Source organism: Neopelma chrysocephalum, unplaced genomic scaffold (genome assembly GCF_003984885.1).
Source record: "Neopelma chrysocephalum unplaced genomic scaffold, ASM398488v2 Primary Assembly neopelma1_87, whole genome shotgun sequence".
NCBI lineage: Eukaryota > Metazoa > Chordata > Aves > Passeriformes > Pipridae > Neopelma > Neopelma chrysocephalum.
The window spans coordinates 306,834-334,507 of NW_020897749.1; the positions used below are offsets into that span (position 1 = coordinate 306,834).

Here is a 27,674-nt window from a genome sequence, read left to right on the forward strand (position 1 = left end):
AGAAAAGAAAAGAAAAGAAAAGAAAAGAAAAGAAAAGAAAAGAAAAGAAAAGAAAAGAAAAGAAAAGAAAAGAAAAGAAAAGAAAAGAAAAGAAAAGAAAAGAAAAGAAAAGAAAAGAAAAGAAAAAGGAAAACCTCTGTGACAAACAGACAACAAAGCTAAACTTAGATGTTTAGTAGCTGACAGCCCCCCTTCTTCAAAAAACAATGTTAGTGTACAAATACTGTTTTAAAAAGATGATAGGCATGTTATCTCAAGACTGACTGCCTCCCTGCCAGCTTGTACTCACTGCCAGCTTGTACTCACTGCCAGCTTGTACTCACTGCCCATGCACAGACTGGGAAGCTGAGTCCCAGAGCTTGGCTCACTCTGCCCATAGAGGCTCCATAAACACAACAAGTTGGAGTCACTTGGCTCTGTGAAAACAAACCCAACTCCATATTACTCCAGAACTACACAAAGTAGCTACTGGATGAGCTCACAAGTTTAACAGAGGTGTTGATTATACCCTTATCCACATATTTGGACGGTCAGGACTTGAGAAATCCATCACTTTATCCGTTACTCCAAAAAAGCAATGCAACAAATGCAGCAGGTTGAGATTTATGGGACAGCTCCTCTCTCTCTGAGCTCATTGGTCTGGTCACTGCTTATTTTATGACCTTCTTCCTCTCACAAACCTTGCTTGCTCTCAGACAGTGAAGGTCCATCTGTGACTCACAAATTACCAGGGCCAAGGCACAGGTTCCAGTGTGACCCCACTGTCACCAGTACGGTTCAATGGCCAGCACACTCCCTGACAACTTATTCACAGGCCAGTGATGCTTTCCCAGGATGGTTCAGATGGGGGCCTGATGAATAACAGCTCCCAGAAGGCAGCATGGACAAAAGCACCCTGTTTGGGGTCTGGGAGAGGGAAAGAGGGAGAGGAAAGCCAAATGGACATAAGCTGTGCCATATTACTTGCTCTCAAGACCAGCAGAGCAGTCTCTCATCAACATTAAGACACAGTCTTTTCGCTCCCAGAACCTCTGCCTTCAGCAATAAGCCCCATGTTTGGGCAATCATGCCTCTCTTGTCATGGAACTGGTCACCAGAATGCTTCCTACAACCTTTTTTATGAGGAGTTAAGGTTACTCAGGATCCTGGAGCACTTTATTACACTTGCTGTGCCAGTGCAGCAGCTCATACTCTGACCAGGAATTTCAGCTGCTACCACATTACTTCATCTCCTGGCCCTTTTAGATTACTCCATCACATGAGTCCAGGCTACAACGCCCACAGGACTTGTGGCATGGTGTCTCACAGAGCAGGAGAGGTGGATCTTCAGGACTGCCTCAGAAATCCCCTGGCACATGAAAAGAAAGATAGTCTATGAAGCACTTCAACAATTCTTCCCTAAATGGAATGGGAACTCAGAACAGTCTCTGTGAAATCTGGGGACAAAAAAACCTCCTCTGCCAAAGGAGTCTCAATGACAGAACAATGTTCCAGAGGAAGCAAACAAATACAGAATTCATGTACCCACTTTTCAGGACTCTTTCTTACTGAGAAAAGCCGGCCATGGAAAAAAGTTGATACAGTTACTTCTAACCAGGAAAACTCAAGGAACCAAAGCAAAAAAATCTGCTCTGACAGATCTCCACCTAGGAAAGTAAACAACATGTATGTTAAAACATAGAAGAGACCATCTGACCCCCCAAATTAGGAATGTTATTGATGCCATGGGGCATATGTGCTGATGTATATTGTTTACCAGATACACACATAAGTAGGTAGAAACACTTGTACTAGTTATGAATTTGGTCATGTTCTTGTCCCTGTCCAGGTCACTACAATATTTTTTAAACAGTACCTGTTCTACAATGTGCTTTGGGATATATCTCTTTATTATTTTTTTTCTGTCTTAGACTGACGAACTACTTCATTGATTTCCTTCTTTTTACTTATTTATGATCTATAACTAAGCTTTCTCCTCGAACCAAGGCCACTAGGCCTCCTTCATAGCTTCATCTGAGGAATTTTTTGAAAAATAACATAAATAATTTCTCCTTTTACTACTTCTCCTGACATGCTGAAGAAGTTCTGTACACTTGTATGATTTACCTGTGCAGAAGCTGCTGCACTGACCTCAACCTGCTGCAGACCATCTGCTCCCAACAACTTATAATCAATTCAGGTGGGAGGGGATGTCAAGAGGCTTTAACTTCTTGTTCTTTAATTTCATCAGCTGAGCCTTCCTTTTTGACACCAGTTTTCCCAGCAGTCCATCCTTGTTACCAGTACTAGACAGACTGGGAGTCCACCCTGGATGGTGGTGAAGTTGAGGAGGGGTATAGCTCAGAGGACAGCTTATTATTAGATAGAGCAGCTTGGAGGCTGCTCTGTGTAACACAGGAAGCCTCAGACAGTCCCAGAACTCTGAGGGATTTAAGATGGCTTAAGTTACAGAAGTGGTGGGTCTTCTCTGCTGTGTCTCCATTCTCCTTCACTGCATCTTGAAACCCAGTCCAGGATGAATTTCTCCATATTAACCACACTGACTGTGTCACCACCTGTTCCCATGGCTGGAAATGCTGCAGGACATTTCTGACCATCACCAGTTGAGTCCAGCAACTTGGACAGGAGGTCACAGCTGGAGACTGAAGGAAGCAAAAGGCTTTCATCTTTGGAGATCTCTGGCAATTACCAAGGCCAGATAATATTAATGTTGGCATCACGTTAAGTTTCTTCACCTCCATCTTCTTCTTTTTTTCATCCGAACCATCTCACAGCTTTGTTGCTCTTGGAAACAGAACGTGAGTTCCCATCCAGTTCAGCACTGAGCAGATTGCCTGCACAGAGCAGGCCAGAAACCACTCCACAGGTCACCACTGACCTCTGCATGGATTCCTGTAGTGCTGCTCTATTTGCTTACACAGCTGCAGGCTGCTGTTTCACATCACTTTGGTAGCTGAAAGATAATCTCGTGTCATTGCTGTGCTGAAGTTTCCACGTGTGTCCACTTTTTGGGGCGAAAATAATTTTTTTTTTAACTCTATGAAGTGATTTATCAAGGTGTCTTTTTTAATGCAAGGACAATCAAAGTTCTGAGCAGAGGAGGAAAAATGAAAAGGTTTGCTCAGGTGGAAGGAAAGGTGTGTGAGCTGGATTGGAAAGAATTTGACTGGAAGACTGGCTTGGATTTGTTCAGAGCTACCAGGTAGGAACAGGAGAAGAGCTTCTCTCAAAGGTATTTGGGATAGGGCTGTAGGGAGTGCAAGAGAAAGCACCTCATGTCACCAGCATGGACAACCACAGGAGCTTCAGGAGGAACATTTAAGCCAGGTTTAGATTTACCCTTCGTTGTGGCACTTGGGGAGCTCTCCAGCTCTCAGGAATCTGATGGCATTAAAGCACCAGCAAATACTCTCAAGGCAGCTTTTCTCATGTTTTCCAAACAATTTGGGAAGTGCAAATCGGTGCAGATTTCTCAGCTCAGTAATTGTGAAGTTGCCTCAGCATTTTTCTATCAGCATCCTTCAAAGCCCTTTAGATTCTCTCCCCAAATGCAGCCATCCATCCTCCTCCAACAAATCTCAGACCTCACTGGTTATTACCAATAAAATTATTGATGTTAGAAATGCTGATACAGGAAGATGAGGCTGTTTAAGAACGTTTTACCAGATGTTGGCTGAGCGATACTGCATCATTTCATGCAGCACATCGCGAAACCTCTTTCTTCCCCGCTGCGTTAAATTGTTACTTTCCCTGAGGGAGAAATGTGGTTCTTCACAAAGCTGGCCTGAGAGGAAAGTGGGGAAAGAGTGTGGGAAAAGCAGACAACATCAAGGATCTCCATTTCCCTGTTCTCAGCTTCCTGTGAGCAATCTTGCATGGCTTTTGACCACTGCCGCTCGTTTTCTGAAGCGCTCTTTCAGTGACAACACTCCTAAATACTGAAGTGCATTGTCAAAAAATCGGTCTTGGATTCTTCTGGGTCTGAAAGAACCAATTTACCGTTCCCCTTCAACAGGCAGAGGGTAATTATGGGAAGCCCCCACATCATACCACATGGGTATCACATGCAAAACCATCTATTTTACTGATGTGTGTTGCTGAGGCATCTCTGTTTCTCAGACACATAGAAGGCCGAAACCCATCACCCCCAACCAGGAAAAAAATTGCTTATTATGTAAATAGCTATTTCTTCAAATCCCATTTGGGGGTGAGAGGTAGTTTTTAAGCAAACTAAATTTCACTTTTCTCACCAAGAAGCCAAACTCTGTATTTTGAGTACAGAACTGCAAGATTCAATTCAAAACCAATGATTTTATGGCTTCTAATTTATATTTCAACTTGCTTCAATCAAGTTTGAATCTCTCTTCTTTTTCCACCATTTTAAGGAAAACCATAAACATCAACGAACAAACACAATGCTGTCTGACATCACTAAATCATCAGATTTTACCACCAGCCTTCTGCATGAGCTCATAGGAGGGGTCTTAGCACATTGCAAGCCCACTTGGATATCATCTGCCCAATCACAAAACCTCAACCAGTCACCAACCCTCTGTCAATCTTCAAACCTCTGTCAATCACATCTCAAAGAGACATGAAAAAACAGCAACCCACAAATGAAACATCTCAGTGTGCAGGTAGCAATTTTGTGTGCCTCTCCCTGACATGGTCACACTTCATCTTTGCCTCCACTAAGCATTCAAAACAAGAAGCTACAGCATGCAAAGGACCCAGTGAGGATGCAGTGCCTGGATTTATACGGAGCATCCAGCAATTGCACTATGCACGAGCACCAGGGGGAGAGAATTTAAATTAAATTAAATGGGAAGCTCAGTGGGGAAAGCTCTACGTTAGGCAGGACTTCAGTGCTCAGGGAATTTCCTAAGCCTCCTCCCCACTCCTTGTAGCTTTAAACATGAGCATTGCTTGTGGCCACCTGGAGAGCCAGCCTGGCTCACTGCTTGGCCGCAAGGAGGAGGCAGGGCACCCATTTCCTTGCCTTGTGGCTGTAGGTGACTAACACTCACACCTGCTTCCTCTGCAGCCTGTCACCTCTTCTTTGGCTGTTAGAAAGCCAAACAGTGTTTTACCAGGAAACCCAGGTGTCCAGAAAAACAATTAAGGGGAATTGAATTGACCAAATCCTTCACCCCTCCAGAAAACAAAACTGGATACATTCCTTTTCCAGGCTTTCCTCTGACAAATCCTCAGGACACCAGGCTGACAAGTATGGGTACCTGAGGCATCCCTGTGAGGTGAGATGGTTTCCCTTCATGCAGCCACACTGGAGGTGCAGCATGAGGGAGCAGGGCTGCCTGCTTCCCTGGCACTGCTCATCTCGTGGCACACACTCCGGAAAGGGAAGCCACTTCCAAGGTGCCTTCCCTGCATGCTGTGCACATTAACATTGCTGGGGGTTAAGCTACTTTGTGAGCTCTTGCACACACATGGATGTCTGGTCTTCTAAAATAAAATGCACCCTTCTAATCTGCTTGGGCCAGCAGTGTCCTCCTGCCCCCTCCACTTGCTGTCATTTTCTTACAGAAGGCTTCAGAATCCAGCCAGCACACATCACAAAATGGGTAGGAAGGACCATTACTCATAGATTTTTGCAATTAACCAAGTTCTTAATTTTACTCAGGATGTCATGCTTTGAAATTCTTTCAGGCTATCGCAAAAGAGAACAGACTGGCTGGGAGCAACAAGCACCATCTGAGAATGCTCCCAGAACTCAGGCTGTTGACTTTTCAGCTCCACTCACCGCCATTCAGGCACGTCTCTCTTTCCTCAAATCCTTTTAACTGTTTCTTCCTTTGAAGCTGACTTCCAGGGAGAGCTCAAGAGATCTTGGCCTTCAGAGTAGATTCAGGTCCTGATTTCTCTTCCCCCTGCAGAGAATGTATAGAGCAGACTGAGGTCCTTCTGCTCCTCAGGTTGCTTTATGAAGAGACATGTGCCTGTGATTCTTTCCACCCTGGTAATATTGTTCAAGCAACCTTTTCCTAAAGCCTCAAGATTTAGAGCTGAGAGATCTCACAGCAGCATAACTTCTTAAACCCCACGTCCCAGGAACTCAGTGCCAATGCTGGCACCACATGGTTACACGTCACAGCCTTCTGGGGGTGAGAAAACCCCCGGCATCCATGTGTCCAGTGGGCTAGTACCCTCTGTCATTCCAGAAGTTTCTGAGAAACCATATTTTTAGAAAAAAAAAAACAAACAAACCAGGAGTTTCAGCAACCTACAACATTTTCCAGTCTGTGACATCTGTAGACAGAAGGACTGTACGCACAGGAATGGCCCTGAGCCGTAACTATATCGAGTCACTCACATGACCAAGTCTTTGCAGGATCTCAGCCTCAGGGGCTACTGGGAGTCCAAGAGTCCTGAGTGACTGACAGAGAGATTCTCACAGCACACACTCGGGGTCAAAACACTACTCACTAGATCAAAGCACGAATTGATACCAGTCCAGATGACGCAGATGCCAAATAAGTGCGAATAAATTATTTTCTGTTGCCAGAAATCACCATCATGTGATTTGCACGTGGCGCCTCTTGCAGCAGAGGCCATTGAGAATATATTGACTAGCTGCTATCTGCCTTGGAATTCCCCCAGCAAAGCTGCCTGGCAATGCAGGGTGCTTAACTTGCAGGCTATTAAATCCCACTGAAATCAGTGCAGCTCAAGAATGTACTTAAAATTAAGTAAACGCCTACCAACTGTGATGAACCAGGGATGCTGCACTGCTCAGTGCACTTCTTTGGCTGACTTGTTTACCAAGGCAGTATCTCAGAGGGACAGAAATTACAAAAACCTTCTAGAAGTTGCAAGAATGACTTAAATGAGTGGAAGACTGTTGCATTAACATTAAAATTACCAAGTTTAAGACCCAGTTTCTTAGAGATCATGCACTCACTTTGACTCTTTTATAAACATCTAACCCGAGTAAATTAAAAGGAACACATAAACCGAGATCTTCTGTCACTTGCCAATATGAGATGTATTATTGCCCCAGGCCTCAGAGAAAACGGCAGCTTTGCATTCCCGCTTTTAGCTAAGCTAATGAGGAGAAGAAGGAAGAGAATTTTTGAGGTGGGCTCTTCTTCCTTTCATCTGAAAAGCAGTTTCTGAGCTTTCAAAGCTTGTGTGCACAGCTCTGCGGGCTCAGTACCTCTCAGCGCCTGACTTCCTAGAGACTCCTACTGCACCACTGAAAGGAGAGGTGAGTTCCTCCTCAATCCTCCCTGGAAGCAGGTTAAACACTCAGTTAGCAGAGAGCCCTCTGAAAAAGGGATATGGCTTTGCATTAAGCAGAGTTTTTTAAGTGCTTCTTAGTTACCTGTTTTATTCTCTTCTTGTTTCCTTGCTAACAATGAAACTCCTCAGAAGGGCTTGGACAGCACAGACATTTTCTGCTCGTGAGTCTGATGGTCCATTCTCCTCACCAGCCACATGCCAGCATGTATTCAATGACTTAATGGTGCTGCTACTTTGGGGTAGCTGGATGGCGAAGCAGACTGCAGCTGCTTCTGATGGATATAAATACTTTTTGCAGTCAGGGGGCTCCAGCAGTCCAATGGGATCAGGGACACCTGGGCTCTATTCCTGGCTCTTCTGCAGACCTGCCGCATTGTCTTGCTCCTTTCAGTAGCTCTAAAACGAAGACCTTTTCCTGCCAAATTTGTTTTCTTAGGTGTGAGGCTTCCATCTGAAAATTTGAGCCATAATAAGGAGTTTGGGGTGATGGGACTGGCCTATGAATGCAAGCCTGGGCATTCGGTCGATAACAAAATCCCACAAAAGCCACTGCACTGGTGACCACCACCAGTGTCTCACAGGCCAACCTTATTTGCACCATTTACCAGTTAGACATCTGCTCCCTTCAGATATTATTTTATGGCTTTCCTTTGTTTCCACCAAGGCCTAAACAGGAATGAAATTGTGAGTCTTGTCGCTAGCCCTTTTAAATAAATAGTCCCGCCATCGCTCTAATAAGTTTGACAAGTTGGTCCCAGACCCTGGGCAGGAAGCTAATAAACTTCAAGTTGCTTTTCTATTGTTTTCCTAAAACAATTTGACTTCCTTTCTGATAGCCTCAAAATTCTTTCAATAAAAATAGAGTAGCTGGGAGCCAGAGGAAGAGCTGAACCTGAGCCAAGCTGCGCTCACAATGCTGCCTGCGTAAGGTCACATTTTTATCCTGATTCACAAAGACCCTTTAAAAGAGTAGCAGGCAGACAGCTGCCAGTGCATGTCAGAAACAGCTCAGGAGCTGGTCTCCCCCAGCATTAGTCCTCCAGGCTCGAGGGGATCTCCAGCCAGTGAGCCAGTGTCAGACCACAGCAGGAGGCTGAGCTCCTGGGAGCTGACTGGGGTCTGCTCACCCCGTCCAGAGTGTCCTCCCTCAGACACGGATCTCTTCTGGGAGCCCAGCACTGACACAGAGGTGGGCTCTAGCAAGACCAAAGTGCTGTGCTAAAGCTCACCCACCCTTCAGTCAACTTTACCTGTTCCTCTCTCTACCTGTCCAGGCTCAGCGAAAAGAGGTAAAGGTCTGTTCTTTCTTTTCTTCTTGCTTTGGGAAACATATATATGCATATTTGTATAGACACATACATTTTTGTAAAGCAGCAACTCATCTAGATGGAAGTTCACGGGACAAGATGAATGTCTGGTGGATAGGTAGATGAGGACTCCTTGCTTTGAAATGAATTGCTGATCCTTTGGGCAAATCCTTTACACTCTCCATGGTTTGGTTCCTCCACCTGTAAAGCAAGGAGAGTGTTTATAGGAGCTGTAATTACATTATCATTCGCAAAGCACTTCTCAGCTACTCAGAGATGTTGCAGAGTTGAGAAGCAGAAGCAGTAGCTGTGAGAGTACCATGCTTTGTTTCCAGTAACATAAAGCTGACAACTAAGCAGGATAAATGGTAATTTCTCCTCAGTGAGATGAAAACCTCTTCCAGGTTTTCTTTCTGAAAACTTTACTGACAAATGAGACTGACACATAGTGACATTTCAAGCCTTGCTGTTTCTTCTTTCTTCTTTTCTCATTCTGTGCTGGTATGGTACTCTGGGCTGGGAAGGGGAAAACATCCACCTATCTGGAATAATCTGGGATTTTTTACTAAATAAGGAACTGTGATTATAAAACTGTTCTCCTCATTCAGGGGCCCTTCATTACATGCTACTCCTGTTCCCTTGGGCCCAGCCTGTCCTTGGGAATTTGCCTCCTGCTGGAGGACGCCTTCAAACTGTCTCCAGAGGTCTAATGTATAACAGAGAACTTCCCTCTCCTGCCTTCTCTTTCAATCATATCCATGCATGGAGATTTTACATAAGTGTTTCACCAGGAAGGAACCATCATCATCCATTGGTGATTTAGAGGAGGCAATAGAGGTGCCTGTCCAGCATGGAACATTATGAAGGATCAGAGTAAGTGCAGTGCTGTGGCCAGGCATCAGAGACAAACTCAACCGCTGCTGGGTGGTGGTTTTTCCTTGAATTTCCCAGTGCAGCAAATCTTATATCCTCCCCAGGCACAGAGTCCTTGGTAATGGCAGGAATACATGAGATATTTTCCCTTCAGAAAATCCCTTTAAGTTCTGACATCTCAGGAGAGCACCTACCTGCATTTGAAGCAGCATTCCAGCAAAGCCAGGTGCTCTGAGAACATCTGTTCTATATGAAGAAGCTCTTTCATATGTGAGCTCTCATCTATACTACTGCATATTTGCAGACCTTCTCCATGCATTGTCTTGGCTTGCTTTTTGTTTGTTTAAATCCCTGACACAGAATGAACCCTCCTTAAATATCCATGGGATCAACGCCGAAAAACTCATCACATAAGCTCTGTTCAGGATTTACCTGGCTTTTGTTTGCAAGGGTGCAGCTCTGATAAGGCAATAAGGCAGGTACAGAAAATAAAATGAAAAAGGGACCTCTTGGCTTATCAGGTTCAATCCCTTTGAATAACAGGCAAGTACAAAACAAATGGTCTTTTCTAAACTTACTAAGCTCTGTCCTAAATCTCATTAGGTTTCCGCCCTAACTTGTGCTACTAGAATGCTGTTCCAGCACCTCCTTCCCTGCTCTGTTGCTTAGAAACCTTCTGATTTCCAACCTAAATTCATTCATGGCCAATTTATATCTATTTATTCTTGTGCCACATTGTCCTTTAGCTTATGCAGCTCTCCTCTCTCCCTAGCACTTACTTTCCCAACCCCCAATTCCTAAAAGTATTTATAGGCAGCAAATCTCTCCTCTCTTAACCTTTGTTCTGCCAGACTGGGTAACTAAGCTCCCTCATAGTATTCACCCTGCAGGCACATCACACCGTGGTTTAATTACTTTGTGTAGCTGCAGTAGCATGAAGTTCAGTGCAAAATAATTAAGGATGCTGAAAAGCTCGAACTGGTGCCACATCTATTTTCAAATCAGCTCAAATGTCTCTCTGCAATCATTTCTGTGACTGATAAGTAAACATACTCTCAGACAAGAGACACCCTCCGTCCCTCTGATCACCCCACCGCCTTTCATTGCACCTGCCTCAGGCTGAACATCCTTCTGGTGTGGGTGAGCAGTGCTGCACACACTATCCTGGAGGAGTCTCACATCCTCTTGGATGTAAAGCCCCTGGCATTAATCTCACTCACCACAACTGGAAATGCTGCTACGTCCTCAGAGCTCACTTGCCTTTTTCACCCCCTCGTAGCATCGCTGGTTCTTCCTCCTTTGGTGACCTTCACCCGAGACTTTCCCCATCTTGGGGAAGATCTCTCTGCTAAGAAATAATCCTGTTACTCTTCAAGCAACAGATTCCTGGTGTGTGACTTTGCACTCTCTCATTGAACCTTACCTTGATCATTCCAGTCACAAAGAGCTCTCCTAGTGCTGGAATCCACCTCTGCCCTGATGATACCTCCCAGCTTTGTTTCATCAGCAGATTTCATTAGCATTTCTACTTTCAGTGCCAAGGTAATTAACAGTAATATTAAAAAAAGATCAGTCTTAAGAGTAATCTTTAGGCAGCCTCACAGATAATTTCCCTTCAGCCTATTAGGGAACCGGTGTCTCAATTCTGTCAGTCTCTTACCCACTTGAGGATTTCTCTATTAATCCCTGTCTTCTTCAGCTGAAGCTTCTCTACTAATTTGCTTCTTCTGGGACACCACATCATACAGCTCACCAAACTCCAAGTAGATAAGGTCCGCTATGTTTCTTTTACCTAGGAGATCAGGAGTCTTAATCCAAGAAACCTCTTTACCTTTGATCAAAAGATGGTACATGTCATTCTTGTTTTCCCTTTACATCCTGCCTTTATTTCTCCTTTCCTTCAAAATCCATTCCCCAGCACCACAAACTGCTGAGATCCACAAGCTGCACATGGCAAGCTGTCAGCTGTTCTCCTCATTCCCACTGTCTGGGGGAGCATTCTCTTCCACTTGCTCTCCTTATTCAAGACATACAAGTTTTGCACAGCAGGCTCTTGGGGAGGGGAGGAAAAATCCTTCTTCCTGGCTTAACAGTGGGAAAACCAGCTGTTTCTCCAGCTGAGGAGCTGGACATGACACCTCTGTTTTCCCTTGAAGAGGGTGCAGTAGAGAAGGGATGACACACTGAGGGGCTGGCTGAGGTATCTGTACAACATCACCTTCCTGGTTTTTGCCTTCTTCCATTTCCTTTCTGTGCATCAAAATCCAAATAGTTACCGGCAGCACAAAAACCAAAAAGTGCTCATAAGAGCTACGTGTGCATGATGCATGTGTGGGACAGAAACCTTCTCCCTCCCTCATGCACTCAGCAGAACTGCTGGATTCAGACATTACCTCTGTGTGCCATTCAGGAACAATACTGGGACAGGAAACACGAAGGAGTGAGCAGGGAGAATCAGACCTGATCACCCTCAGTGTACAGCAAAGTGTCAGCCACACAGGGAGGGGAATGCATTTCAGACAGCTCTCTCACAGGACCTGTCTCTCTGTAGCATGTGAGAAACACTTGACAAGCCTTATCCCTAGCCTATCCCAAAGCCATCTGTGAGCTAGACCTGTATTATTAACACCTTTTTTTGGACACTTCTATGATGAAGTCCTTGACAATTTCACTGGCATAAAATCAACATGACTTTACACAATAATGCTTCATGGAAATTACTCCAGAAAGAAAAAAAACCACCAAAGTGATATTCTCCTTCTGATGAAACTCCATCACTGATATAATACTGCCAGGCAGGAGAGGGAGAAACAACTCCAGAAACATTTCCAGTTTCACAGAAGGCCTTTCAATAGAGTTAGAAATACACCAGGAGGTTACTGAGCTGCTGTGGATATTTACTGTGCACTGCATGTCCTGCATCCTGCGCTAACCACCAGTGAGGATTCAGCCCTCTTGGAAAAGGGTTGCCCTCTTAACTTCAGAATGAGAATGTCCACACAGGACACGCCTCCAGAGGTAGCCTCTGCACAGCACTGTCCCTGTGTAGACTGGCTTTCAATCTTGTGACTAAAGGTGGAACTAAATCAGTGGGAGAAGAATGATTAGATTAGAGAGTTGCCAGCACTGTGTGTTTTAGTCCCTGGACTGCTTTCGTGTCACGATCTGCATTCGCTGATGCATAGGGACCACTGGGCAGTTATGTTCTGGGTGGGAGATATCCAGCCTAGGAAGGATTCCTGGAGGGATACCTGCCAAAGCCTGTGTGCAGCGAGCCAGGTCTCAGATTAGCAGAGTTTTTGTGCAAACCTCACTCTCCTGCCACTGGTTCTTTGAGACCAGCCTTTATCAAAGCCACGAGGCATCTCTGATTCTCCGTCCTCGCGGGGGCATTCCCAGTCTGCAGGAATCAGAGGCTCAGCTTCACACATACATGAAATACAACACCTTCAGACACTTGATATGTCAAAAGCAGTTTTAAGAAAGGCCCAAATGCTTGTGCATCTGACTGTGTGTGGAGGGAGGTGGTGGTGGGGTGGCATTAAAAAAATAAACTCTCTTGACAGGCAGGTTATTCTCTATTTATCAGTAAGGGGGCATGTAAAACTCCCCTGGGGAGCATTTGGTGCCCTTTGGGACACGGCTGCAGCTGTGCTGGACCCCTGGTCCGAGCCAGCAGAGCAAGTTCTGTGTTCTTTGAAGACGTGGAAGACCCTGCCCTACACAAACTCTGCTTTTTTTCCAGATTAAGCTTGAACAAGTCAGAAAAATGTCCTTCGTCAGTATCTTGCATGGAAAAAGCTTTTCAGGGTCTGGCTGGTGTAACTGTGGGGCAACCCTGTCTCTTTTGGTTTAGGGAAGGCTTAGACCATAGTATGTTATCTGCGGGAGGACGTGTGAAGGAACAGTAGTAGCAGCAACTGGAAGGGACTGTGCGAAGCCGGCAGCGAATGCATCCTGTCGGCATGGGGAGGGTGGCATGGGGAGAGGCTGAGAATGGAGAGGGAGGAATGAGATCCATGGTCTTTAAAGGAAAAACAACGGGAAAGCAGGTTTGAAAATAGAAAGATTAAGCTGGAGGGGGTGGGAGAGACGAGAAAAGTAGGTGAAGAAAGAAGAGGGGGAAAGGCAGAGAGGCTGTGGGGAAGACAGAAAGTGACACAGAAAGGGGGTGGAGAAAAAGAGAGGAAGAGAGAGAGAACCACATTAAAGGAATAAAACGAAGCAACTGAGAAGAACAAGGAGCCCAACTTAACTACAAAAAGGGAAAGTGTTAAAGCAAGGGAAGGAGACTGAAGACAAGATACTGGAAATCAGGTAAGTAACCAGGAGGGGGAAATAATAGAACTGCAGAAGTGTCGATGGCAGATCAAGTTATTAAACTCAAGGGGAAAGCAGCGCAAGGGAAGAGATGGATTTGGAGAGGCAGGAAAAGAAGGATGGCCAAAAATAACTTAAGAAACTTACTTTTCTTTTAATTTTCTCTTCAAAACATTCCCACTAGTAGCTAGATTTGGGACATTTAAAAAATTAAACTGTTTTTGCCACAGGCAGCTACAGAAATTATGAGTAACTTCCCTGTGATGAACACGGATACCAATAGATTTCAATGTACAGGAAAACAGCATAAGAGCCCCAAATATCCTCAGACAAATTGCAGTTTCTGTCAGATCCCATTTCAGCATGCTGTCAACCTGCTCAGGGGACGGTGGTGAAGGGAACTCTTACCTATGAGAGGCTCTCAGGGTATGAACACTTTATCAAGTGTCTGCGTGAGCCGCCCGTATTCTGAAGCACAGGATGGTGTCAAAATGTTGCCGTTTCTTTTGCTTGAGGATACTGTGTCCTGGCTGGTCTGTGACACCGAGTCTGGGAATGTAACTCAAATGTAGAGAAGTGCCTTTGCTCGTATCTCCCAGCCACCCGTACCGCGCGCGCAGCGAGGGAATGCCTTTCTTCTCCATCCCGACACTGCCCATGGCAGCCTCAGCAAAGAGGCACGCAGACCTAAAGGGACAGATGTCCTCTCCCACACTAGCAGCTGCTGCTTCTTTTTATTTGCCTTCCTAACTTTTTTCCCTCCCTTTTTGTACTTGGAGTAATTATTCAATTACATTTCCATGATTTAGCACTGCTAGCGTGTCCACCGAAGATTTCAAAGAACAGCCCAGCTTGAAAATATGGTACCTATACACCCACTTAGAAAGAAGCAACCTCAATTACTGCAAAGGTTGCCTGCTAAATGCCTCTTCTGATTGTGGTGGCTCCTTTGATTTCCTAAAGGGTCGTTTGACTGCCCATTTGTCATGTATTTTGTAGCTTTGTGGCACTCTGGTTTTAACATCTCAGGTAAACTGAGGCAGTGCCTCTGTCCCCAAAGTACTGTAAAAAATCTTTAGAGGACCATATAAGTGGCTTTTCTGGACAAACCTCAGCTAAAAAAGTCAGGGGCTGCATGAGCCTTAAGCATTGAACTCTTTTTTGTGCTAATAAACCCATCAAAATTCCTTGGTGAAGCAGCGTGTGTGAGAGTTTTTCCCTGCTGCTGTCTATGTGATCCTCTGTTTAAAGAACTTAATGCATGTAACATATGTGTGCATGTGTGTGTGCAGCTAGGAGTGGGTTAAACAGCTATTCAGAAGCCTCATAGGCTAAAAAACTCTGCATTTCCTGCTATTTTTCAAAATCTACTCTGAGAAGAGCACACATTTCTAACTTTGTTCCCCCTTTCCTTGGGAGCAGAACAGTAGTTTAGGAGAATTCCTGAGGCTTCAGGGTTTAAAATACTCATCAGGCTCCCGGTCGCTTGGGAACTATGTTAAGTATTCCTGTTACTATAACTATTTGGGGTTGTTGGTTTTTTTCCACTCAACACTATGTAGTATCACAATATTTTAGTATTATGGGCATTAAAAATTTAAACCTTGACAGGAAAACACAGAACTTCATACCTCAGCCCCTCTTCTCTCTTTGACCTTCAGGCAGATTTCACGCGTTCCGAACGTTTGCCCGTTTTTCTGACTTATCTTCCAGCATTGAAAACAGACAAGTAGGAATGAGTAATTCAGCACTATTCAGGTCATTAGGGAGCACATTTCAGAGGCTGCTCCACACATCGGGGGCTGTTGCACGAGGCACGAGGGCAGAGGCTTAAAATTAGAAATAGTTCCCAGGAGGCATCAGAGATTCTTCAGTCTTTGGGCTAAGGATTCATAAAGGGGGGGCATGTGGGAATCAATTTTACTGCTATCGATAAGCAAACCAGAAATCTCTATGGACAATACTCAGCTCTTCCCTGAAACAAAGGAATATTCATGCCATGCAGTACATAATGAGCAGAGAGATGCATCTTCAAAGGGAGGTCAGGGGGTTTTAACGTAAGAACTAAGGGATTTACACTTACGTTTCCATCTTTCTTCATTTTTTATGTCACTGCGGACATGCCTTGAGAATGGTTGAGAATTTCCACATGGAACTCCTCTCCCTCAGAATCAGAAAAGCTGAGGGATGCTTTGGTCAGGGCACAGGGGCGCTCAGGAAGCGAAGCAGCCTGGCAAGGGTGAGCGCTGCAGAGTCCAGGGTCTCCAGATGCATTCAGGTGTCTGCTGAAGAAGGGAGGGAATAGTGGGATGGGAGAAAAACTGTCTCCAGTTTATAATCAGATAAAGCTACCCAAGAGGACTGGGGTTAATTCTTGCTTCTTACTACAGTTTCCTCTGTCACGATGAGTCAAATCACTTAAGCTACACCAATGTGCCCTCAGTGGTTTCTCCTGACTTCTGGATATCTGACTTCTAGATGTGGTGCAACTGGTGGAAGTGATAAACTCTCCCACTCCAGCATAAACCAGACAGAGCTCTGCTTTGAATACACATTATATAGTGCTAAGTACATTGAAAAGAAAAAACAGGCTAGCAATATCACCAAACAGCTTCCAAAACTAATGAACAGTTTTTATCTTAATCTCTCACTGCCTTAGTTCCTCAGCTGTAAAGTAGATCTAATACCATCTCCTCACCTCTGGGTGGTAATGAAAATAAGTAGATTTATATTTGTGAAGCAATCAGATACTGTTGTGCTGAAAGCCATAGGAAAACCCATGAGGAAACTAATAATTCTGTCTTTAGAACTGGACTTGAATAATGTACAGTAAATGAGGCACAGGCCACCCACTGAACAATGAGGAGAAAAACAAAACATTGAATAGCTGCTGTTCAAGAAAGCCCCAGTCAGGCTGGCACAGAACAAGGCAAGCATCCTGTGCAAAGAATGAGGTGACAATGTGAGGATGTGGTTAAAGACTCTGTAGCTAAGAGGCACAGGCAGAAAGAGATTGAATTAAGATTACTGAGAACAGTAACCCTGCATTTCCTAACTCCCTACTGCTGGGCTTTGCCAATTTAATATTAGTTAGTTTCAAAGGTTGTGTGTATGTGTGTGCATATATACACATATATATATATATACAAAAAATAATCCACTCACAAGCTATAGTGAGACTTCACCCTGAAAGTGAAATTAAATATTTGAGGCAAGGATACAGCAATGAGGCTGGAGTGTGAAAGGAACCCTACAGATTTTTGGAAAGAAGGAAGAAATGAGATTTGACAAGGTAGTAATAAGTGGAAAATAGATAGTCACTGAAAAATTCCCCTTTCTGAGGCTTGAAAGCGTTAGCAACTTGGGTGCTGAAGAGAGTTAGCTGGTCAAAACTGCCAAAAAACTGAGGCAAGGCTCTCCGGGGGGAAGCTTGACTGTAAGAGAGCAATGGAGAACTGACAGACAGGGTCTCTCACTGGGGTGAGAGGAAGGAAGGAAGAAAGGATGGGAAAAGTCTGAATGAGAGCTCTCTCCTTCTCCTACTACCTCTCCGGTCTGTTTTATTTCAACACTATAACAAGTTGCATCTCACGCAGTCCCTGAACCAGCCTAAATTCACATGGGCAGGTTTCACTGCTGCCACGTTGCACCCAATGTGATGCCTGCCATCACTGCACATCTCATTGTACCACCGACTAAGCAGTGCTTGAGATCAGCTCCTCTCAGCAGAGCTCAGGAACAGCTTTACTACAGCAGCCCCCAAGTTTCTCAGCGTGTTTCTCTTTTCCAGAGCTCCCTATGTCCTGTTTTGCTGTCCCCTCACCTGCCCAATTTAGCATGATCTGCAAATTCATATAGGTTTGCTTCTCTCTGCAAACATAAAGACACTGGAAAGAGCACCAAGTTTGCAGCATTTACATTAGAGAGAGAATTTATGAGGTATTTTTCTAGCAAAAAGCACATTTAGCTTATCCCAAGTCCAGTTTTGTCATATTTGTTGGGGTCTCTAAGGCCCCACATTTCTCTAAGGCAAAGAGAGAGAATCCCAAGAGAATCAGAAGGTGCTCTCTGCATGCTCAGTGTAAGCCTGGATACCACTATCATGTAACTATTTGATACAGGCTTTTCAAAGACAGTGGGATAGATTCATTCCTCAGCTTGACTCAACTGAGTTCAAGGTCTTTTCTGTTCTTGGTCTCCTGTGACTTCATCAGGCAGAGCCTGGCCCTAATATTTGGATATATGAAAGCACAGTGGGGGAGTAGCATTAGATGTCCTGGATAGACAACTAATAAAAATTGAACTGACCGGGAGCCTGCAGCTTCCACCACCACTTGAGATGAAAATATTCTACATATTATTATCATCTGTGTGTGTAACACATCCCTGATGTACACACGTGAAGGTGATGAGTGACTTCCCCGTGCCTGTGTCCCTGTGTGCGTCAGGGTTGTGTGTGGGAGGTGACAGGTCACTCAGCTCCCTTATCTTCTCACCCACTCTCTTTTTTGTGAACTCCGAGATTTTCCACATTTGGAGAGGAGGGGGAAAGCACACCTCGTCAGGGAATAACAAGCTGTCTGCAGCTACAAGTAGGGCCAGTGGTCTGGATACCGGTGTGACCCTCCCAGAAATTGCAGTGAACTCGGGAGGAGCAGAAAGATAAGCAAAGTTGGATGTCTGTCCTCTAGGACAGGAGCTGTTAACACAGAGCTGTTCCTCTCCAGTGAGATTCAAGCACTGGGGTCAAAGTCACTCTCCCTGATACTGGTTCAGCACAGGACTTTGAACCCAAGGAACTAGAAAGGAACCTATCCAGACATGTCTTTTTTTTCTTTTTCTTTTAAAAGCATAAATAAGTGCAGAACTACTTAGTCCAGATTAATGTGCAGATAAAATTTGGCTAAAGAACTGGCCTATTTCAGGCAGACACTTACGATAAGCACATGCATGAATATATGAAGCCAGAGGGATGGTACTTGAACAAAAATGCCTAATAGGTCATTGCTTGTCTATTGTACACCCATATGAAGGAGCCAAACAGTGAACAAAAAGATACCTGCTGAGTTGGGCTTTAGCATCAATCTGTGTCACAAAACTGTGAAAAGCCTCTGGAATTCAAAGCATCACACCCACACTGGACAGTGCATTTCTAACTTTATTCATCTTTTAATGCTGTAAGCCACATGTCCCCAAAATGCCTCCTGACCAGGTCCTGGCAACAAAGGAACACTGTGTACATACATTGTAAAGGCTGCTACTTCCTTTTGGGGCACTGACCATGGCTGTGGGCTCTGCCAGAAATAACAAAATGTTTGCCTATTCAAAAAGTACCAAAACCAACCCCTCCAAAAACAACGAATCAAAACAAAAAGCCCCCGGTTCTGCCAGGTGTACCTGCTATAGACAGGCAGCACGAGAGGGTTTTCTTTCAGGTAACCAAGCCAGTGCTGTCCTGGGGCACAGCAGAGAAGGGCTGTGGTCTGTAGAAGCAGCGCTGTGTTGCTGTCGTGAGGTTTAAGAGGCAGTGCTGCATAGAAAAAAGGGCACAAGTTTGCAAGTGACAACTCCTGAGCTCTGTCCCCAGACTGTCTCTAACACAGTGACCTCGAAAAAGCAGTTTGTCCTTTCTGTTGCAGTGACCACCATCTGCAAGACAGAGAGGACAGCCTCTGCACTGCATGGGATGCTGTGAGGCTGGACTGCTGCTGACAGGGGGCTGGAGACCCTTAAGTGAAGCACCATTAACCAACCTCCAGTTCAGAGCTGAAAGTGTCCTTCCTAAGCACCTACAGGTGTGAGAGGGCAGTTTTGTAGTGTGGGCCCTGTTCATGTATGGCTCCAGCCTGACAGGTGAAGCCTGTCACACAGGGGAAAAGATCTCTGCCCACATACCCCCAGGGTGGACATCCATTGTGCCATGTGCTGGCCTGGACCTGCTATGAGATAACACAGCTGGAGGAGGGAAAGCCACAAGCAATTCCTCGGCACTGACCATGCCACAGCTGGCCTGGATGCTCCACTGCAAAGGGCTGTCACTGCTCACGTGCCCAGCACCCAAAGGGGACGGCTGCCTCTCCATTTGGCAGCTTGGAGGGGATGCACTTGCTGCAGGGTCTCCACACACAGCTGCGTGTCTCGAGTGTGAGCCTCTTAAAACATCCAGGGCCCCAGCCCTCCAGTGTGTTGGGAAATCTCTGTAACTATCAGAGACATGCATTTGTATCCTGTTGAGCAAATCACGCACAGAGACTGGGCAGAAATACAGTGGCTTTGAATTCGATACTTTCCCCCTCCCTGGGAACTGTGCTTGCCTCACACAAAGGAGCCTTCCTCGGAGAGCCTCTCCACGTGCCCCTGGGACCTGCCAAGGGGAAGAGGTGAGCCCAGCGAGGGAGAGCAGAAACAGTGTCATAATCAGACTCTCCACTTTATTTTAGAAACATCCTGCAGAGATGGCGACCTCCTGTCACCTTCCTTGTGGGAAAAGCTAGCGTGAAGTGTCGAGCTCAGCTATTTATATCACCGCTGATAGTCTCGCCTGTCTTCTAAAGAGGGGGAAACTTTCTCCCTCACAACCCCTGGGGAAATAAACTCATATAAAAATGATTGCACAGGGACAGCCCTCCTGGCCCTCTGGTGTGAATTTCCTAGCTGTTCATCAAGCCCTGGCTAGTTCCAACCAGAGTAAGTGTGCTGGCTGGGGCAAGCAGCAGCGATGGGAAGTGCTTGCCCGTCCTTCAGAGCATGTGGCATCACCAAGAGGATGGGAAAAACTGCTCAGAGGGCAGTGGACACTTCTCTTCCCATAGATAAACCTGGTGCAAAAAAAGGAATGGCAGAGAGCAGCCAGTGGCTGTGAGCAGTGTGAGCCAGCCTGGCGGACCAGCAGGTGCTGTCCCCACTGGGGTATTTTTATCGTGGAATTTGGCAGTCACAAGGCAGGCCGGAGCTGAGCAGACTCCAGGCTTGGCCTGTGGTGTGATACTCAGTTTTCCCCAGCTTTAGTAGCATTCCAGGTGATGATTAAGTTGGGTTTGTGCCAAGCTGCACTGGTCTTTGTCACACACGCGCTTCCCGGTGCCAAGATCCCATGACTGAGCACAGCTCCGGTGTTGATCCAGCAGGAAGCTGTCAGCCAGAAGCATGGCAGGGCAGTGGCACAGCCCACAACTGTACATGAATATGCATGACCCTGCTGTCAAGACTGTCTTCTATCAGGTGCTGAGACCCCACAAAGATACCCAGAGGTATTTTTTGCCGAGTCACACCAAGGTGCAACCAGATTTGCCCAACCGAGCCCAAACTAGGAATATAAAAGGCTGCAGATGCTCAGACACTGAGAGGTCAAAGCATTCGAGGGCAACAGTAGTCTGGGAATGAGGAAAGAGAACTATATGGAAAATTCCCAAGAATAGTAAAGCCCTGTGGAGAAAGGCTGGGTCAGGAGCAGCTCTGCACAGCCAGGAAAAGCTGTCAGGAGGGTGACAACAATCCCTTCTTTTCTTGCTGGCAGCAGAGAGATAGATGTTCTAGAAAACCCTTGGTCTGGCACTCCAAGAATAGCTCGGCAATAACTATCAAATATCTAAGCCAAAAACACTGCTCTAGGAAGGAATGTCCTTCTCCTGGTTTCCAAAACCCATCCTCCTGTGGCCACCTACCCCCTCACAGCAGCCACCTCAGCTCTCTGTGGGGCTGTAGCAGGATGATCAGGAGGCATCTCTGGGCAGTCCCTCCTTTAGACAGTCTGTGGAGGGGAAGACAGAGGAAATGTCCCTATTGTCTAGCCTAAGCCTCATGACTGTCAGCCTTGGATCCTTCTGATTTACAGCCTCTTAAAAATTTCTGTGCGTGTGTGAGACAGGTGAATTACTGTTCTTCTCGCATTCATTAACATTTTTTATTTCTGGACTCCTCCTGCGCTTACTTTTGCTTTACTTTGTGTTCTGCACATACTGATTTTTACAATTTGCAAGTGCCTAGGTTTAGTGGCCTTCCCTGAGGAACACAAGCCATAGTAAAACCCCAAACAACCTGCACACTGTAGAACTGATGGGAAGATGGAGTTTAGTTTGTGACTGTACATCCCTATGGCAGGAAGGAAAACTCAGCCTTTGCAAAGCCATTTTTTGTTCATTTTTGTGCTGAACAGCAAGGTGAAACAAGAAAAGGCAGCTGTCAGCTAACAACAGCAGGAGCAATAGGGGCACCTGAAAACAACATAAATTCACCTGGATAAATGAGGACACCCACCACTGTCCATGCTGTCTTGTAAGGAATATTCCACGCATACGGTTGTGCTACAGCATAAAGACATTGATTGGACACACCTATATATTGAACTGTAGGTAGCTGGTTGCCTTGTCTGCACTCTGGGGGCAGAAAAAACCAAACACACTGATTTCAGCACCACGGGCTGTAAATATTTCCCATCACTGATTTATCTGCCTGTAGTGAATCCCCTGGTGCTCCTGGAATGGAGCCATATGCTAATTTCTCCAGAATGCAGTAACTGCACTAAAGCTATTTCAGAAGGTAAGACAGACCCACTCACTCACCAGTTTTCACCAGTGCAGACAAGAGGAGCCAGAAAGACCAGCTGATTTTCTGTGTTACTGCTCCTCCAGCTCTGGGCTGGCAGCAGATGAAACATTCTTCACACGCCAAGGAGACACCAGGATCTGCATCAGCATGATTGCAGCACGCCTGCCAGAGCAGGACAGAGCCAAAGCCCATCCTTTGCTTTCTGGTGTGTCCCTTCTCCCTCCTCACACAGCCTCTGACAGGTGGCGGGGCAGCAAGTGGCCACCTCCCTGTCTCCTTACCTGGGCAATCCTCACCTTTCCACAGGGCAGCCCTCAGAAGCACCAGGAATTTAAGGATTCAACTTTTGATCTTTGCCCCCATCCATCCTTGCAGATGGACACACAGCACATGAACAAGCAGTGGCATAAATCACCGTGTGTGCTGCTACAGTAAATGACATCACTCACATAACCAGAGGAGGGGATGTCGCTTCCCCAACAAGTCTATCTCCCTGTTCTTCAGCTTTTGCTCACAGGGAAATCTACACAATATTGCTGCAGTAAATTTTCAGCTTTTAACAGTGTCTACTCTCCACAGACGTTCTTTGCACCATAAAAATAATTGGCTCTTAAAGGCAGGACAAGGGACAATAAAGAAGGGGAGTTAACAATTTGGTCCCTATGGCTTCGGGTTTTACCTTGACTAGAGCTTTTAATATTTCATTATGATGATTATTTTTACATCTACTTATTAAAATGCTATTTTCCAAAAGAGTCACTGTGAGAGAGCATTATCTCCAAGGTAATACTGAACACTTTATAGCACCTAGCCCTTAACTCACGCACAAGGGAGAGCTTTGCAGTGCCCTGGGAAGGCAAGTATTGGGAGTATAACTGGATCAAATGATTGCTCAAGCACTCCCACAGAGCCCCACAAAAGATGGATTAAACCCATTGCTACCTTTCTATGCTTGAGGTTAAGTAACTTGTCCAGAAACAGTCTGTCAGAGTCAGAAACAAACCTGAAGCAGGTTCTCCTGCATCTTCACTTTGCCATCTCACTGCCAATCCACCAAACCTTTCCTCTCATCAGACCGCCTTCCAACAGCACTTCCCAGGAGTTGCTGATCTTTGGGAGGCACTTCAAAGGAGGTTTTTTTTCCTTTGTCTGTGCCAATTGAACTGTGAATTTTGGCTCAGGACTTCAGAAGAGAGGAAGGAGCGAGACCAACCATTTAGATTTCACGGCAGTTCCCTCTCAGAGAGGCGCGACAGGGTGGCAGAGGATTAGGTTTGCAGGACTGACACAGCTCACCGAAGTCTTTACGCTCCCCAAAACATTTGCAAATTGCAAATTAAACACTTGCAGCTGGAGACACTGCAAAACCAAAGCAAAACCTATGGACAGGGGCAGGTGGGCAACAGAAAGGTTTTCTCTGCATTTCTCTCAGTGGTGGCATCGAGCTCATAGATGAAGCCCAGAGCTGTGAGCACTTCACGTTCCAGCTGTTGGTGCAGGCGTTACACAAAGGCAACAAATGAAAGTGCCAAGGCACTGCTCAGCCCAAGCTGCAGACTCCAGTCCTAACTCCCAGGGGATCAGCCCACTAAGGATTCCCCAGAGCACAGTTTGCAGACAAATGAATGCTGCTTTAACTACGCAGTCCACAGAGGATGCAACATGCAGACCGCAGTAAAAGGACTTTCTGAACCAAGAATACATCTGGCTCACCCTCAAGGTTTCGGCAGCCCATTTGTTAGGTTGCAGTTGTGCTATGCAAAAAAAAGATCACTTTTTGTCTCAGTAGCTGAATTAAAAAACAAACAAACCAACCCAACATGTTGTTTTCAGTGGGTATGAAACAGAGTTTTCATTCATTTCAGGTCAAAGGAAAACATTTCTTGTGACACGAAACAAACCATTTCACTCCACGCATTATCAGCTGGGCATTCCCTAACCCTTCTTAGAACCACTCTCTTCTGTTTGCTCCCACAGAGGCTGTGTCCAATCCTCAAGACTTCTCACCCCTCCTGGTGAGCAGAAATGGGGGACTGGAGTTTCCTGGGAGAGTTCCTCGAGGAGGTCCACAAACACTCCACAGTGGTGGGGAAGGTCTGGTTGACCGTGCTCTTCATCTTCCGGATGCTGGTGCTGGGCACGGCAGCCGAGTCCTCCTGGGGGGATGAGCAGTCTGACTTCATGTGTGACACCCAGCAGCCCGGCTGCGAGAACGTCTGCTACGACAAGGCTTTCCCCATCTCCCACGTCCGCTTTTGGGTCCTCCAGATCATCTTTGTCTCCACCCCAAGCCTGGTGTACATGGGCCACGCGATGCACACGGTGCGCATGGAGGAGAAGAGGAAGATGAAGGAGGCAGAAATAGAGGCCCGAGAGATGAAGAACAGTGGTGACACGTACTACCAGCAGAAGTGCTCTGCGCCGGAGAAGGCTGAGCTGTCTTGCTGGGATGAATCAGGAGGCAAAATCATCCTCAGGGGCAGCCTGCTGAACACCTACGTCTACAGCATTTTGATCCGGACTGCCATGGAAGTGGCCTTCATTGTGGGACAGTACGTCCTGTACGGGATCTTCCTGGAGACCCTGTACATCTGCCAGCGGGCGCCTTGCCCCCACCCCGTCAACTGCTACGTGTCCCGTCCCACGGAGAAGAACGTGTTCATTGTCTTCATGCTGGCTGTGGCCGTGCTCTCCCTGTTCCTCAGCCTGGCCGAGCTCTACCACTTGGGCTGGAAGAAAGCCAAGGAGAGGTGCTCCCGCTCCTCCAAACCCAGCCCCAGCATGGCCCCCGCCAGACTGGAGTCTGCCCCACAGGCAGAAAGGGCCCAGATGTACACTCCCCCGCCGGATTTTAACCAGTGCTTGTCGAGTGCCAACGGGAAGTTCATCAGCCCCTTCAGCAACAAGGTGGCCTCCCAGCAGAACACCGCCAACTTCGCCACCGAGAGGGTCCACGGCCAGGAGGATGCTGCTGGTGAAGGGCCTTTCATGAAGTCCAGCTATGGGGAGAGCCCGGAGGTGGCCAGTGAAAGCGCAGCACCCGCCTTCCCTGAGAACTACTTCAACGAGAAGCGCCGGTTCAGCAAGGCCAGCCGTGCCAGCAGCAAGGCAAGGTCGGATGATTTGTCTGTGTGACCTGTCTCCAGCAGGGGTGAGGAGAAGGGGCAGTCTCAGCCCTCAGCAGAACTCCTGCAAAGTGGACTCCAAACTCTTGCCGCTAACCTCTCTGTGTTAACACCCTCTCGCTCCTTTCCAGCGAACATCATGGTTACACTGCAGACAGCACCTCTCACAGCTTAAGGCAGGGACAGCCACTGGGATACAGGCACTGAAGAGAGGCACCAATCTCGGGATGGGAAGCCCTCAGACATGTTTTCGTCATGGGACCCACAGGGATTAGAGGTTCCCATCCTTAGCCTGGTAGAGCACAGGCCAGCAGCCTCCTGAGCTGCCCAGTGGGTACCCACTGAGACACTGTATTCAACAAACTGACTGGACCTCAGCCCCCTTACATCTTCTTTGCTCTCTATTCAACATTCGCAACATCAGCTTGGCAACTACGCTGACCTGAAGCTTCTCTCACCTGCAGGGAGCAGAAACACACACCAGTCGGCTTTCTGAAAGAAAGACTATCTCATCTGCTTTGTTCTGGCTCTTTCTAACCTTCCCTTTCTCTACCTGAGCCCAGATATTTTATACCAGTTTACCTTACACAATAAATCCTACTTGAATTTTTGGACACTGTGTATATAACAACTCTTCACCATTAATAAAGACATCTGTGGTCCCCCCGGCACAGCTGCCTCATGCCTAACATTGGAATCCCTTCCTCATTCCCAAGTCAGGGCAGCAGACTGGCCCCAGGGAAATCACTTAGATGATCAGTTGATGAAGACCAGGGAATTTTCCCAAGATACTTATGTCATCAATTCTAAGCAAGACATCCATTATCAGAAGGACAGACTCTCCTGTGAGAACAGATATCTTCCTAGTAAAAAAGAGGAATTATCATGTGGAAACAAAGTGGGTTCCCCCTTTTTAAACTCATCTTTCAAGAAACCTGAATGCTGCTGAAAGGGTGCTGCCAGCTGCCCACTTGAGAGAAAAGCATCCTCTGTTTATCTGGTACGGCCTGTGTCTTCTCACCAACCTACCAAAACACTTCAGCATCTTTTGCAAGGAGCAAGAGGCTTCTCCAGGTCCTGCACATCACACACATCGTCGTCTTGGCTGCTCTCTCAAGCCAGTCAGCACAAGTCATTTGTCCTCACAACAAGTCCCTGCTCTGCTGTCAGGTCATCATCTCCACTCCATCCCTAGCACACGTGGCATAAGAAATCACCCATGGGCTGGGTCTTTCCACCACTGTAGCCTCTCAGAGCAGTCGCTGGGGCCCAGCACTGCACAGTGAGTCTGGTGTGGGAAGTCTGTAGGCAGCTCCCATTCGAGATACGTTTTACCAGAGCTGACATCCCTCTGGTAAAGTTACCTGCTAAACAGAGCTAAGCTGCTCCCTACTGTTTACCCCACGCTGCCCTTTCAGGCACAGGCCACAGCAGGGTTCCCAACACTGGACTGCACGAGCCAGTGGCCAGGGACCAGCTTAGGAAGGGACCGAGCCATTCCCTCTCTTAGAGCCATTGAAAGGCATTGTGAGTCCTTGCTCCTGATACATAGTTAGCTTTGGTACAGTTTCCTGTACACATACATACGTGCTCACACACTCAGAGGGGGGGAAAACCATTTTTTTTCCCGTTTGTAAATTTTTATATATTTGTATTTTTTAATCCCGAAAAGGCCCGTGTGTTCTCCTTAACATGTGTTTTTAGTCAATCGTGTCTAGGTTTCTCCTAATAAAGTTCTAACTCCATCCCTCCTTGTTGATGTTTCTCCTCTCACGTGGCTGAGAACGAGCTCTAGCATCGATCAGGCTGCCCGCCAGCCTCTGCTGCTCAGAGATCACAAAAATTCCCATCGCCCAGAGTGGCAGGAATGAGGGGAGGGTTTGGCCAGGAGGATAAATAACAAACATTGGGAAATGATTGATTGACTGGCTAACAGAAACCCCCTCCAGCTCCCCTGCCTGCCTTTGCATCACCAAGGAAGACTGGGAAGAGCTGGTCAGAGGGCAGAGATTTCATCCTCTAGCAATGGAAACGCTCGACCCTTGCATCTCCTGGCACACCTCTGCACCCAGAGAGGCCACCTGTGATGGGAGGCCAACTCAGCAGGGAGAGGGCAGCAAAACCTGTGCCCCAAGCATCTGAATGCTTTTCCATGCTGTAACAGGGCCCTGATGTCTTTTTAAGAGACAAGGTCATGAGAGACATTGAAAATCCACTGCTAACCATCTCTGCAGCATTCCTG

The 27,674-nt window shown here is 46.5% G+C and overlaps 1 protein-coding gene across 1 annotated transcript; it reads left to right on the forward strand.

Moving 5' to 3' along the window:
- Nucleotides 1-13,176: 13,176 nt before the first annotated feature.
- Nucleotides 13,177-27,177, forward strand: GJA5 (gap junction protein alpha 5). The gene is made up of 2 exons (XM_027692633.1): nt 13,177-13,757; nt 24,285-27,177. The coding sequence occupies exon 2, from the start codon at nt 24,333-24,335 to the stop codon at nt 25,440-25,442; it is 1,110 nt and encodes a 369-aa protein (XP_027548434.1). The 5' UTR covers nt 13,177-13,757; nt 24,285-24,332; the 3' UTR covers nt 25,443-27,177.
- The last annotated feature ends 497 nt before the right edge of the window (nt 27,178-27,674 follow it).